This window comes from Schistocerca nitens, chromosome 9, assembly GCF_023898315.1.
Source record: "Schistocerca nitens isolate TAMUIC-IGC-003100 chromosome 9, iqSchNite1.1, whole genome shotgun sequence".
In the NCBI taxonomy this organism is placed as follows: Eukaryota; Metazoa; Arthropoda; class Insecta; order Orthoptera; family Acrididae; genus Schistocerca; species Schistocerca nitens.
The window spans coordinates 226477936-226494050 of NC_064622.1; the positions used below are offsets into that span (position 1 = coordinate 226477936).

The 16115-nt window shown below is 40.2% G+C and overlaps 1 protein-coding gene across 1 annotated transcript in view; it reads right to left on the bottom strand.

The window, feature by feature from the left end:
- Positions 1-16115, bottom strand: part of LOC126204142 (NADPH oxidase 4-like) — a 201134-nt gene that overhangs the window by 31807 nt on the left and 153212 nt on the right. Inside the window, exons 9-11 of the mRNA XM_049938552.1 lie at positions 11315-11381; positions 6877-6936; positions 934-1021 (exon numbers count right to left, since the gene is read on the bottom strand). Of these exons, the coding sequence (XP_049794509.1) occupies positions 934-1021; positions 6877-6936; positions 11315-11381 (215 nt within the window). The remainder of the gene's footprint in view (positions 1-933; positions 1022-6876; positions 6937-11314; positions 11382-16115) is intronic.

Consider the following 16115-nt stretch of genomic DNA (forward strand, 5'->3'; position numbering starts at 1 on the left):
ACACATATGAACGGAGGATGGCCTTAGAGCCCAAGCAATAGGTGTCACCGGTGGTGACATGAGTCACAAATTGAAGGTGATCACACCTTGCATCCTCAACAGTTGCAGGCAGGACCTCCTCCCCAACTCAAATGTAGACCCATGGCAAAAATACTGAGGATACAATGGACTTCTTTCCAGCCTGTATTCTATTTCCCTAAGGGGCCCCACAACGCCACTAACATTGAGGTTCCCAAACCTCTCTCTTATGTGTCTGCTTGGACCCTGCTGAAGGAGCAGCCACTTTTCCACTTCCACGGTGAAATGAAACCAGCATGTAGATACGTTAAACAACTCAGTTCCGCCTCCTTCATCCTCAAACCCTCACCCTCATGTTGTTGACATGCAGTTGAGATTGTTTGCATATTTTACATTATATCACTCGGTACAGCTAAGGTCAAAAAAGTATTTATTTTATAAAAGTGCACTCCCTTACTCTGTTTTCAAATATCTATAGATTTCCATTTCTCTATATGCTGTCTGCAAGCAACCAGTTATATATTCTCGTACCAAACATAAAATTCCTTTCTGAAACCTAGGCAGGGGTTCCAAAAAAAATAAAACTCCTTTCTGAATCCTAGCCATGGGTTCCTTAATCTACATGAAATTATTTTTCTTCTAGGATTGCACTTGTGAATTTAACAATTCCTTCTAAATTCACTCTCTTTATTAAGCATGAATAACATTATGGGTAAATGTATTGATACATTAATGTGAGAATCCCTAGATCTGTGAAGAGGTTTGTGTAAGATACTTGATTATCGACTTGTGATAATAAAACATTTTTTTGCAGGAATTCTGTTTCATATACTGCATTCCCTGTGTTTTTTTTGTCTGTTGCTCTGTGTTATAAAAATCTATACATAGTGTAGTCTTTGCTGTTATTTTGCTTACCTCACTGGTTCTGGAGATGGCCATCTGCAGAGTTCAGTTGTTTGCTGGCAGTGCGAGAAAGGCACCAAAACACGGCCACAGAGTTCACCTAGGAAGATCATTGCTATGAATCAGTATTCTATTTTATCATTTTCTCGTAAGCAGCATTACTCAAGCTATATATATTTGCTTCAAATTCGGCACAGGGTGGCTGTTCAATAGAAGTAATATTAGAGATTAAGTCTCATTCACTGTATTTAATTTCAGTTTTATGTTATCAGACACACATTTTCCTGCCTATCAGTGCATTAAAATGTCAATGACAATATAAGAAAAATATTACCAGTGTTAAACTTTTTCCTATGTAGATGTACAATGGTGCTAATGAAGCCTTGTAAATAATGAATGTACTTTGAATAAACCATTTAGAAATAACATGACCATTACCCATACACACATAGTTCATACACACATAGGAACACACCAAGTGATGAAATATTCTCACATCACTGACAGGACCTATGATATGATGAATTTTATGATAAGTCACAATAGGAATGATCTCAGGATGAAAACAATAATCAAAATTGAGGAAAAGCAACCACATATCAATCAACTACAGTTCTGTGCATTATGCATTAAACAGCTATAGATTCTATGCACCGCGTGCCAGTCAGCTATGAAGGTGGGCGCATTAGGGCTTCTGTGAGGTTGTATGTATGAGATAGTGTTCTTAAAATAGGGAAAAACTGTGGTAGCGTAAAAGTTAATAACATCTTTGCAGTTCTGGGTTTCTAAGTGCATGCACCAGCCTGCTGAAGGCGAGTGTCTTTTCTCATTTTTGTTTGTAGTGGACTTCAACATATGTTGCAAAACGATACACATGTCTACAGCAGTACTGCAAAAGAAGTTAAACTATAATTTCCTTACTGAGCAGTGAAACGTTACAGCTTCAAAAATCCAATAAAATTAATTCATTTTTAGAAAATGACAGACGTTAAATCATCGAGTAGAACAGAAGTGATATCTGGCATTCTGCAAGGTAGTGTCATAGGCCATCTGCTGTTCCTGATTTACATAAATGATCTAGGTGATAATCTGAGCAGCCCCCTTAGATTTTTTGCAGATGATGGTGTAATTTACCGTCTAGTAAAATCATCAGATGATCAATTCCAATTACAAAATGATCCAGAGAGAATTTCTGTATGGTGCGAAAAGTGGTAATTGGCAGTAAACAAAGAAAAGTGTGAGGTCATCCACATGGGTACTAAAAGAAATCCGATAAATTTTGGGTATATGATAAATCGCACAAATCTAGGGGCTGTCAATTCGACTAGGAATTACAATTACAATCAACTTAAATTGGAAAGACCACATAGATAATATTGTGGGGAAGGCGAAACAAAGACTGTGCTTCGTTGGCAGAACACTGAGAAGATGCGACAAACCCATTAAAGAGACAGCCTACATTACACTTTTCCATCCTCTGCTGGAATATTGCTGTGTGGTGTGGGATCCTTACCAGGTAGGATTGATGGGGGACATTGAAAAAGTGCAAAGATGGGCAGCCCATTTTGTGTTATCGTGCAATAGGGGTGAGAGTGTCACTGACATGATACGCGAGATGGGGTGGCAATCACTGAAACAAAGGTGGTTTTCTTATGAAATTTCAATCACCAACTTTCTCTTCCGAATGCGAAAATATTTTGTTGGCACCCACCTACATAGGGAGAAATGATCATTATAATACAATAAGAGAAATCAGAGCTCAAACGGAAAGATTTAGGTGTTCCTTTTTTCCCACGCGCCATTCGAGAGTGGAATGGTAGAGAAGTAGTATGAAAATGGTTCGATGAACCCTCTGCCAGGCACTTAAGTGTGAATTGCAGAGTAACCACATTGATGTAGATGTAGAAATATTTAATGATAAAGTAAGTGGAGCTGTATTGGTCAAAGAATATACTGGTGTATTAATGAGGAAACAAATTATGAAGATAGGTAAGCAGAGCTGATTTTTGTGCTAAAAGTAATGGAAATGACAATAAAACCAATTTTTTCTAATGTTATGTAAGTTAAAAAGCTGGACATATCATTCTGTATATCATATTACTTAATGTGATCAAGTTTCAGCCAAAATGATGCAGGCCTACTTTCTACTCTTGGAATATATGGGTTTGATTTTGATATCTGCTTCAGTGATGATCTCATGTATTCTTGGTCTTTATGCATAGTAGTTGTATAACTCAGGAAGTTTTGTTGTTAAACAATGGAAAATCTGGGATGGAACATAACAGTATGATGAAAAGGATAGTTGCTACTCACCATGCAGTGGAGATACAGAATCACAGATAGGGACAACAAAATGACTGTCAGAAACTGAATTTTCAGCCCCCCCCCCCCTACACACACACAGATGGCTGGAATCACACACATGGTCTGAGTCTCTGGTTTCTGTGGTCTCAGCATCCAGAGACTGCAGTCGTGCGTGTGTGTGAGTTTTTTGTCTACTTCCGACAAAATACTTGTTGGCCAAAAGCTCACTTTCTGACAACCTTGTTGTTGTTGTTGTTGTTGTTGTGTCTATCTGCAACTCAGCATCTCTGCTGTATTGTGAATACCAACTATTCTTTTCATGATATTGAAGTTTTTTTGTTGCTATAGTTCATTAATGGTAACTGCTGACAAAGCAAATGGAGCAGAAGGGTTGAACAGCTATAGTGGGAAAAGCTTGTTCACAACACATAATGTTAGTTGATGTTCACAGAAGAAAAAGGGGAACAAGTGAGACATATTTTTGTGAAATATAACCTCCTTCACATAAGAAACAATGTGCTCTTTATGAAATATAAGCTTTTGGAGTTGCATTATTCCATATTTGTGTACTTTTCTGTTTGAGGTCAATGTTTTCATCTTTATTGTTTCTGAAATTTGTATTTCAGAACTTTTTACTGTTGTTTTGTGCCCATCACTAGTAGTCTGTGGAATAAGTAAATTTCTATTGTAAGTACTCACATTCTCAGTGCTTATATGTCTTGTATCTGATATAAAGATAAAGATATCTAAATTAATGTGAAATCCATTTAAAATTTTATGTAGGCTGTTGGCTGTACATGATAATAGGCTGATTGTTTGTTCAACTCATCTGATCTGGCTATTATTCCTCATATGGCTCAAAAGCCCACACACAATGTATTATCCTATTGCAGATATATATATATATATATATATATATATATATATATATATATATATATATATATATAGGGAAACATTCCACGTGGGAAAAATATATCTAAAAACAAAGATGATGTGACTTACCAAACGAAACCGCTGGCACGTCGATAGACATACAAACAAACACAAACATACACACAAAATTCAAGCTTTCGCAACAAACTGTTGCCTCATCAGGAAAGAGGGAAGGAGAGGGAAAGTCGAAAGGATGTGGGTTTTAAGGGAGAGGGTAAGGAGTCATTCCAATCCCGGGAGCGGAAAGACTTACCTTAGGGGGAAAAAAGGACGGGTATACACTCGCACACACACACATATCCATCCACACATATACAGACACAAGCAGACATATTTAAAGACAAAGAGTTTGGGCAGAGATGTCAGTCGAGGCAGAAGTGCAGAGGCAAAGATGTTGTTGAATGGCAGGTGACGTATGAGTGGCGGCAACTTGAAATTAGCGGAGATTGAGGCCTGGTGGATAACGGGAAGAGAGGATATATTGAAGAGCAAGTTCCCATCTCCGGAGTTCGGATAGGTTGGTGTTAGTGGGAAGTATCCAGATAACCCGGACGGTGTAACACTACGCCAAGATGTGCTGGCAGTGCACCAAGGCAGAGCCACATGTGAACGCACCCACGTGATCTACCAACTGACCTGCCTACACTGTGATGCATTCTATGTGGGAATGACCAGCAACAAACTGTCCATTCGCATGAATGGACACAGGCAGACAGTGTTTGTTGGTAATGAGGATCACCCTGTGGCTAAACATGCCTTGGTGCACGGCCAGCACATCTTGGCGCAGTGTTACACCGTCCGGGTTATCTGGATACTTCCCACTAACACCAACCTATCCAAACTCCGGAGATGGGAACTTGCTCTTCAATATATCCTCTCTTCCCGTTATCCACCAGGCCTCAATCTCCGCTGATTTCAAGTTGCCACTTGTCTGCTTGTGAGATGTCTGCTTGTGTCTGTATATGTGTGGATGGATATGTGTGTGTGTGTGAGTGTATACCGTCCCTTTTTCCCCCTAAGGTAAGTCTTTCCGCTCCCGGGATTGGAATGACTCCTTACCCTCTCCCCTAAAACCCACATCCTTTCGTCTTTCCCTCTCCTTCCCTCTTTCCTGATGAGGCAACAGTTTGTTGCGAAAGCTTGAATTTTGTGTGTGTGTTTGTGTGTCTATCGACCTGCCAGCGCTTTCGTTCGGTAAGTCACATCATCTTTGTTTTTAGGTACATTTTTCCCACGTGGAATGTTCCCCTCTATATATATATATATATATATATATATATATATATATATAAAATTTTGTGTGTATGTTGGTGTTTGTTTGTGTGTCTGTCGACCTGCCAGCACTTTCATTTGGTAAGTCACATCATCTTTGTTTTTGGATATATTTTTCCTACGTGGAATGTTTCCCTCTATTATATATATATAAACACAGATGAGGTGACTTACCGAACGAAAGTGCTGGCAGGTCGATAGACACAAACAAACACAAACATACACACAAAATTCAAGCTTTCGCAACAAACTGTTGCCTCACAGGAAAGAGGGAAGGAGAGGGAAAGATGAAAGGATGTTGGTTTTAAGGGAGAGGGTAAGGAGTCATTCCAATCCCAGGAGCGGAAAGACTTACCTTAGGGGGAAAAAAGGAAAAAAGGACAGGTATACACTCGCACACACACACATATCCATCCGCACATACACAGACACCAACATATTTTAAATATGTCTGCTTGTGTATGTATATGTGTGGATGGATATGTGTGTGTGTGTGCGAGTGTTTACCCGTCGATAGACACACAAACAAACACATTCCATAGCAGCAGACACAATTTCAGATATTGTTTCTGAGACTGAATACATATAAGTAAAACAATCAACTTGTCTATGGGATGAATGGACACATACAGAATGTACATACTGGCAACACAAAGCATGCTGCTGCAGAGCACCCACCCAGCTGACCACAATTTATGGAAATTATTCTTATGCTGTTCTTCTTCCTCTTCCTAAGGTCTTCCTTTGAATTATTTATGTTTCCTTTACTACTATATTTTATGTTTTAATTTTGCCTTCATTTTAACTTGTTTATGAATTATCTCTATTTTTTGTGTCTTGTTTATTGTTCTTCCTGCCACTTCTAAATTATTATGTTTTCAAATCTTGTCTGGTGCCAACAATCTATGTTTCCCCCTCATCCCGCCTGCTCACTAAGTTTTCCTTGACATTGGGTCCTGGGTGATTTTTATGATATTCTTAAACCTTGGCTGTCTCTTTTCCTTCAACGTTTTCCTCTCTACAGACAAAAAGATTTCCCCGTTACAAAAGCAAGCAATTTTAGATTTTCTACATACAATATTTCAGTTTGCAATTTTTTTCCCTCTATATTATAAATAAGTAGAAATCTAACTACAAAAGTTAGGGTGCCTTAAATTTAATTATGTGTTGTTAACATAATAAACAACTTTTACAGTTAATATTTGTTATCATACATGGGTATATCTTCCATAACAGCCTGCCTAATGAGAACATTGTTTCCCTATTCTCTATAGTAAAACTTCATACATAATATTAAAGAAAAGTAGTTAAATAAAGTAAAGTTGTAATCTTTCAAGCTAAATATTTAAAAAAAATAGACTTTGGAAAAGCAAAATCATAATCACATTATTAAAAATATTCCATACTGGAATTTCCATCATATTATTAACTTGTTCAATGTACCTGTCCAATCTCCTTTAGCCTGTATGAGAATACTGAAGCTGGAACAGCCATGTAAATTACCTGAAAAGGAAATACAAAACTTTAGGTACAATGTAAGACAGCAAACAGTAAAATTAAAACATTATATAACAGAGTACAAATATCAACCAATAATAATAATAATAATAATAATAATAATAATCTTTATTTGTCCATATTAACTTTAAAGTCTTGGACATCATCATTTTTTGTGCAGTTACAACAATGATGTCATGCCATCCATATAATTAATACAGCATCAAGTAGCACATTATATATTCTTATATAAATATTTATATATCTAAAAACAAAGATGATATGACTTACCAAACGAAAGCGCTGGCACGTCGATAGACACATGATGTTTGTGTTTGTGTTTGTTTGTGTGTCTATCGACGTGCCAGCGCTTTCGTTTGGTAAGTCACATCATCTTTGTTTTTAGATATATTTTTCCCATGTGGAATGTTTCCCTCTAGTAATTTATATAAATATTTACTACCACTAATATACCACAGTATATAAAAGTAGGATTATCTGTATTGCAGCTCAGAATTCTTTAAGTGAGTATAAACATCTTTCAATTAACAACTGTTACAAGCACAGGAAATTTAATTCAATCTGAAGGTACAGAAAGACGAGGATCACAGTGTCAAACTATTGGGACTAAAAACAGACCATAGGTTCTCATGGGGTGACCATATAAGCTATCTGACAGGCAAAATAGCACATATGATATTCCTGCTGTATAAACTATGATATTCTGTCAGTAAAAGTTTATTGATGCTTTGCTACTATGCATTCTTTCTGTCACTGCTACAATATGGGGTTCTGTTATGGGGTAATTGAACAGGCACGAACTGTGTATTCAAATGGAAAAAAAAGTGAAACCTGTAAGGAGCACTTCAGTCTATTAAACATAATGACCCTCCCAAGTCTCTATATGTGTACCTGCTTAATATACATAAAAGAAATATACAAAAATTTACACAGAGAATTAATTTACATTTGCACAGCACTAGAAACAACTGCATGCTTGATATACTGTATTCCAGGCTGTCACTAACACACAACAGTCACAAACACCTAAGTCTAAAGTTTTGTAATAAACTCCCACAATCAGTCAAAACCCTCACCCTCTCTAAATTTAAGGAGGTATTAGACACTCGGTTTAAAAATAAAGCATACTACTCAATTGAAGAATGTCTTGGAAGGAATTTGGAAGGAATGTATAAACAATGAAATAATGAAACTATCATTAACTAAATGTGTAAATCTGTAAATTAATTCTTGAATGTAAACTATATAATGAATATTACTGAAATCTTATGATTAGTAGGAAGTTTATGTATTTATGTATATATAAAATGATGATGTGTGTAAAATGTAAAAATTACCAACTACTAAATATATATATATACACTCCTGGAAATTGAAATAAGAACACCGTGAATTCATTGTCCCAGGAAGGGGAAACTTTATTGACACATTCCTGGGGTCAGATACATCACATGATCACACTGACAGAACCACAGGCACATAGACACAGGCAACAGAGCATGCACAATGTCGGCACTAGTACAGTGTATATCCACCTTTCGCAGCAATGCAGGCTGCTATTCTCCCATGGAGACGATCGTAGAGATGCTGGATGTAGTCCTGTGGAACGGCTTGCCATGCCATTTCCACCTGGCGCCTCAGTTGGACCAGCGTTCGCGCTGGACGTGCAGACCGCGTGAGACGACGCTTCATCCAGTCCCAAACATGCTCAATGGGGGACAGATCCGGAGATCTTGCTGGCCAGGGTAGTTGACTTACACCTTCTAGAGCACGTTGGGTGGCACGGGATACATGCGGACGTGCATTGTCCTGTTGGAACAGCAAGTTCCCTTGCCGGTCTAGGAATGGTAGAACAATGGGTTCGATGACGGTTTGGATGTACCGTGCACTATTCAGTGTCCCCTCGACGATCACCAGTGGTGTACGGCCAGTGTAGGAGATCGCTCCCCACACCATGATGCCGTGTGTTGGCCCTGTGTGCCTCGGTCGTATGCAGTCCTGATTGTGGCGCTCACCTGCACGGCGCCAAACACGCATACGACCATCATTGGCACCAAGGCAGAAGCGACTCTCATCGCTGAAGACGACACGTCTCCATTCGTCCCTCCATTCACGCCTGTCGCGACACCACTGGAGGCGGGCTGCACGATGTTGGGGCGTGAGCGGAAGACGGCCTAACGGTGTGCGGGACCGTAGCCCAGCTTCATGGAGACGGTTGCGAATGGTCCTCGCCGATACCCCAGGAGCAACAGTGTCCCTAATTTGCTGGGAAGTGGCGGTGCGGTCCCCTACGGCACTGCGTAGGATCCTACGGTCTTGGCGTGCATCCGTGCGTCGCTGCGGTCCGGTCCCAGGTCGACGGGCACGTGCACCTTCCGCCGACCACTGGCGACAACATCGATGTACTGTGGAGACCTCACGCCCCACGCGTTGAGCAATTCGGCGGTACGTCCACCCGGCCTCCCGCATGCCCACTATACGCCCTCGCTCAAAGTCCGTCAACTGCACATACGGTTCACGTCCACGCTGTCGCGGCATGCTACCAGTGTTAAAGACTGCGATGGAGCTCCGTATGCGACGGCAAACTGGCTGACACTGACGGCGGCGGTGCACAAATGCTGCGCAGCTAGCGCCATTCGACGGCCAACACCGCGGTTCCTGGTGTGTCCGCTGTGCCGTGCGTGTGATCATTGCTTGTACAGCCCTCTCGCAGTGTTCGGAGCAAGTATGGTGGGTCTGACACACCGGTGTCAATGTGTTCTTTTTTCCATTTCCAGGAGTGTATATATATATACACATAATGTATAATGATAAAATTTGTAACAACTACATTTTTATAAATATGTAAAATGTATTTTGATGAAGCCAATTGCATGGTAAACATGCTGAATGGCTAACAAATAAACATATATTATCATAATTTAACAAGAACTTTATTACTATGGTCTTGTCGTTATTCAGTGTAGGTTTATTCATTGTTAGGTATTCTGTGATCATTTCAAAGTTTTCTTTATTGCTTTGGAATGGTAGCTGCTCAGTACGCTCACTAGTTTTGAGTTTTGTGACTCTGTTGTGTCATTAATATGTACAAGAAACAAGAATGGCCCAAGTATACTTCCCTGAGAGTTCTTTTGATTTTACTGTTTGGATCTTACTTTCATTGTTATAACTTAGTTTAGTGCACTATCTTCTATCTTGGAGATAAGAATTTTAGTGCTAATTCTCTTATACCATAGTTTCTAACTTGGATAATAGTATTGCTTGATTCACAGAATCAAATGCTTTAGACAAATCTAGAAAAGTCCCAATAACTTTGTTCTCTGTATCCAGTCCATTACTGCTACTGTTGTTATTGTGGATTGTTCTTTTTGGAAGCCATACTGTGAGTTGTTCAATAGAGTGTACTTATAGAAAACAGATTCCATTTAATCTAGAATTACTCTTTCTAGTGGCTTGCCAAGTGTTGACATCAATGAGATTGGCCTGTACTTATTTATGTCAGTGGTTGCACCCTTTTATACACTGGTTGGATCTCAGCAATTTTTAAAAGTTCAGGAAAGGTCCCCTGGCCAACTGAACCATTTATTAAATGTGTCATTGGTTTCATGAATTCATTTTTTGCACTCTTTCCATAACATAGATGATAGGTCACCCAAGCTACCAGATGTTTTTATTTTTAGTTTAGAGATTATTTTCATGACCTCATATTCTGTTACACTCCTTAGGGAAAATGAATTACTAATTTTAAATGAGTTTATTTGTATTGTTGATTCATCAATTTCTTCTCTGGATGCCTTACTAAAATGTTTTATGAAGATCTCATGTACTGTCTTTGGTTCATTCAACAATATTCCATTGTCTTCTAGTGCTATATTGCTGCAGCATGGATTCTCTCTATGTTCACGTTCTTTGTTTAAAAAAAGCCAGGCTGTTTTGATAACATTAATCGATTTACTTATAATGGTATGTTCTTAGACTCTTCAGGGATTCCCAATATGTTTTTCTGCTGTTTTTGCTCTTTGTTAGGAACGACTGCAATTCAGAACAAAATATATAAGTATTTCATATTGTCTTTTAGTTGATGGATTTCTGGAGAAATTTTAAGGTTTTTCCGTGTGATCCAGTTTACTTTTCTCTATTGGACATGCCCGATTAACACTATGGTTAAATATTTCATAGAATAGGCCCTACTTTTCATTAATATCATCGATCTGTATACATTCTGCTAGTCTCTCTGTGCAAGTTCTTGAGTTGATATACACTTGATACTCAAAGAATAAAACTACTTTTAATTTTTTATGCACCACTTGTTTTTTACTTCAGTAATTAAGAAAATTGTTGATATGTTGTGTTATATACCTACTTACAGATGTGATGGAGAATGGATGCCACTCAAATGAAGATATCACAGGACACTGAAGCAGGATATACTGAAAAAATAAAGATACTAGTCAGTACTAACTTGCTGGAACACAACAGATGCCTGTAGATAAGAAAATATATTTCTTCAACATACTTACTGTCAGTTATTTTTACAGCAGAAATGTAAAGCATTTGACAGAATGTGTCAACTTTATTTTTATAAAGTGTTAACAGAACTGAGGCAAAAGTAATTTCCAGTGACATAGCAAAATGCAGAATGTCCAGCAATTATCTTTACAACTTTACACTTTAATAATGTTAAAACTATATTAAAAATGACAACTGATTCAAGTGGCAAGATAACTCAGAAGAATTTTAATTTTATTTTCTAGGTGCTGAAGATATGACAAAAAAATATGGATGTCACAGGAAGCTCAGCATGTAGCCCATCTGATACCCAAGTGTAATGAAACTTTTGAACATAATGTGGAAGGGAACCATCATCCCAACTAACTACTCAGATTTGGCATATGTTATTTATGGAAACAGGTAGTGTTCCCATAAACAGAGGGTTGGTCCCTCATCTATTTAAGACACCAATGTGAACAAGGTGCAGCAGGCATTTGCGAGGAGTCTGACAAAATCCATGTCTATGAGAAACAGAGAGTTGGAAATGACACAATCAACAGTGCATGAAATCCTGCATAAGAATTCATGTCTTTATGCCTACAAGATGCACTGCTTCATGTCTTTATGCCCACAAGATGCACTGCTTCATGTCTTTACGCCTACAAGATGCAGCTACTTCATGTCTTTATGCCCACAAGATGCAGCTGCTTCATGTCTTTATGCCTACAAGATGTAGCTGCTTCAGGTACTAAGGCAATCAACAAATCACAGTGCAAATACACTCCTGGAAATGGAAAAAAGAACACATTGACACCGGTGTGTCAGACCCACCATACGTGCTCCGGACACTGCGAGAGGGCTGTACAAGCAATGATCACATGCACGGCACAGCGGACACACCAGGAACCGCGGTGTTGGCCGTCGAATGGCGCTAGCTGCGCAGCATTTGTGCACCGCCGCCGTCAGTGTCAGCCAGTTTGCCGTCGCATACGGAGCTCCATCGCAGTCTTTAACACTGGTAGCATGCCGCGACAGCGTGGACGTGAACCGTATGTGCAGTTGACGGACTTTGAGCGAGGGCGTATAGTGGGCATGCGGGAGGCCGGGTGGACGTACCGCCGAATTGCTCAACGCGTGGGGCGTGAGGTCTCCACAGTACATCGATGTTGTCGCCAGTGGTCGGCGGAAGGTGCACGTGCCCGTCGACCTGGGACCGGACCGCAGCGACGCACGGATGCACGCCAAGACCGTAGGATCCTACGCAGTGCCGTAGGGGACCGCACCGCCACTTCCCAGCAAATTAGGGACACTGTTGCTCCTGGGGTATCGGCGAGGACCATTCGCAACCGTCTCCATGAAGCTGGGCTACGGTCCCGCACACCGTTAGGCCGTCTTCCGCTCACGCCCCAACATCGTGCAGCCCGCCTCCAGTGGTGTCGCGACAGGCGTGAATGGAGGGACGAATGGAGACGTGTCGTCTTCAGCGATGAGAGTCGCTTCTGCCTTGGTGCCAATGATGGTCGTATGCGTGTTTGGCGCCGTGCAGGTGAGCGCCACAATCAGGACTGCATACGACCGAGGCACACAGGGCCAACACACGGCATCATGGTGTGGGGAGCGATCTCCTACACTGGCCGTACACCACTGGTGATCGTCGAGGGGACACTGAATAGTGCACGGTACATCCAAACCGTCATCGAACCCATTGTTCTACCATTCCTAGACCGGCAAGGGAACTTGCTGTTCCAACAGGACAATGCACGTCCGCATGTATCCCGTGCCACCCAACGTGCTCTAGAAGGTGTAAGTCAACTACCCTGGCCAGCAAGATCTCCGGATCTGTCCCCCATTGAGCATGTTTGGGACTGGATGAAGCGTCGTCTCACGCGGTCTGCACGTCCAGCGCGAACGCTGGTCCAACTGAGGCGCCAGGTGGAAATGGCATGGCAAGCCGTTCCACAGGACTACATCCAGCATCTCTACGATCGTCTCCATGGGAGAATAGCAGCCTGCATTGCTGCGAAAGGTGGATATACACTGTACTAGTGCCGACATTGTGCATGCTCTGTTGCCTGTGTCTATGTGCCTGTGGTTCTGTCAGTGTGATCATGTGATGTATCTGACCCCAGGAATGTGTCAATAAAGTTTCCCCTTCCTGGGACAATGAATTCACGGTGTTCTTATTTCAATTTCCAGGAGTGTAGTTTGCAGTGGATATGCCAGCCAAGATTGACGAAAACAATGACTTTTTTGGAAAAGGGTTGTTTCTCCAATGAGTCAATTTTTCACATAGGGGAAAGAAGGGCTAAGTGGCCAGGTTGGTAAAAGTGTCCACTGCTTATTTTATATCTTCAGCAGTGGCCAAACTAAGTGTAATCAACACCATTAGTGTTGTCAGTGATGTTGACAAAGGAAAGTTGCTCCGTTACCTTTCTGTGAAAACATTTAGGTTTTTCGATCATTTGATGTAAGGTAAGTCACTCATATTACTTTAGTTGCTTCACTTTCATGTAGAGTAATACATTTATGCGATATCATGGTTCATGCAGTGTTTTTTGGCTTACAAATATAAGTCACTGTCATTTCCTCCAGTTGCACTGTTTCACGGATGAACCACTGATACAGACATGACATCCAATCAGGTAAATCGGTGATGCTACATCTCGGAAAAAGTGGCAGAGGTGGCCACTTTTCCTGATGGATGGCCACTATTCTCGGCAGTTCATTTTCAATCTATTTTTTCCAATGAGAAATAGCTAACTCCATATTTTATTCACAGTATAACAACTTAAATTAAAACATTATAAATCATTTATATACAAAACTAATATCCATTATTCTGCTCTTCTGCAAGGGTTTGCAAGAACATCAAGATACCAAAAAGCACATCCAGAAAACAGAGCAACAAACATGAGACCCTGTTGCCATGCATAAGACAATCAAAGCAGTGGAGAATGATAACACGCCTTTCTCAGCAGCAGCAAAGCAATCCAATATTCCACATAATATGCTAAAATGAAGACTTCTAGGGAAAAATAGAGATACAGTTGGCAGTAAAATGGTTCTGGGCGGATTAAGGGCTGTGATCAGAGGAGAACATGAGCAAGATATCCTTAATTACATTTTTGAAATGGAAAAGTGATTTTATGTAATTATAGTGAATAACCTGTGGCGAGTAGCATTCCAGTTGGCAGAGCATAACAAAATACCACATCGTTTCAACAAAGAGTCTGAAAATCAGGCAAAGACTGGGTGGAATGCTTTAGAGCAAGGCACCCTAATATAAGTCATACAAAGCCAGACTCTACCTCTATGGGTAAAGCACAAGCATTTAAAAAGGTGAATGTAGACAAGGTTTTTGATATCCTTAAAACACTGCAAGATAAACAATTTGATTCTGCTCATCATATTTAAAATGTAGATGAAACCAGTGTTCAACAGTTCGGTCCAAGAACAGCAACGTATTTGCAATCAAAGGAAGACAAGTCGAAGCCACTACTTCAGGTTTGCTGTTGCATTTTGCAATGTGCACATCTGCAGGAGGAAATTTCATTCCCCTTTTGTGATCCTCACCAGGTGAAGAATGAAGGTTGAACTTAAAAATGAGGCTCCACCAGGAACCCAATTTGCAAGCTACGCTAGCAGGTGGAAGCACAGTGGAAGATTTTTGGACTGGTTTGAAACATGCAAAACTATCTCCTCAAGCTCCAGTTCTTATAATCTTAGATGGTTACTCTCTCCTTACTAGGAACACAGGTTTCACTGATAAGGCTACAAAAAATTATACAACTGTTTTGTGCTTGCCCCCAAACTGTAGTGACAAGTTCCAACATTTGGATGTGGCATTTATGTCTCCTTTTAAAATCTTCTACACACAAACTTGTGGAAAATTCCTTCACAGTAATCCAGGAACAACTATTACACACTTTCAAATAAGTGCACTCTTGGGTGAAGCGTTTCTTTGTGCAGCCATTCCAATGACAGCAGCCAATGGCTTTAGAAAGTGTGGGATTTTTCCTCTAGACCCTAATGTGGTTACAGATGAAGGCTATACTGCAGCTAAGGTTACTGATGTTCCTTTCAATAGGGACAATAATATTGTGCCTTGCTCAAATATTGGTGTTTCTCATTGTGAAACTGCTGAGTCTTCAGCAAGTGCTATCCCTCTTGATGCCAAGCTGCTGTGTCTTCTTCAAATAGCTCTACTGGTTCATTTCCAGCATCAACTTATGAGCTGTCTTTAAATGCAGGCTGCCTTCAGATTACAGGTGATAACTCTTCTCCAAGAGAAGGTTCCCCTCAGTATCCAGCCACTGAAGAAAGTCCCTCTGAGTATCCAACAGGTGGGTTCCACATATTCTCAAAGGATGTAAAACCTTTGCCTCAGAAACAAAGTGTGAATCAAAGACAAAGTAGGAATCAAAAAGGAAAGACTGGCATAATCACTTCAAGCCCTTATGTGTTGGCTGAAGATAAAAGAAAGAAAGATGAAGAGCTTTTAATGAAAAAAGGAAGTTCAAAGAAAAACAAACAAATAGGTCAATATTCTACAATGTAAGCTAACAGAAAATACAGGTAAGAAGCTAAAACTGGAGCCAAAAGCTCCAAGAGAAGAAAATTCCACGTATGTGGATAATGACACAGACTACTTGCATTGCAAGGAAGCATCTTTT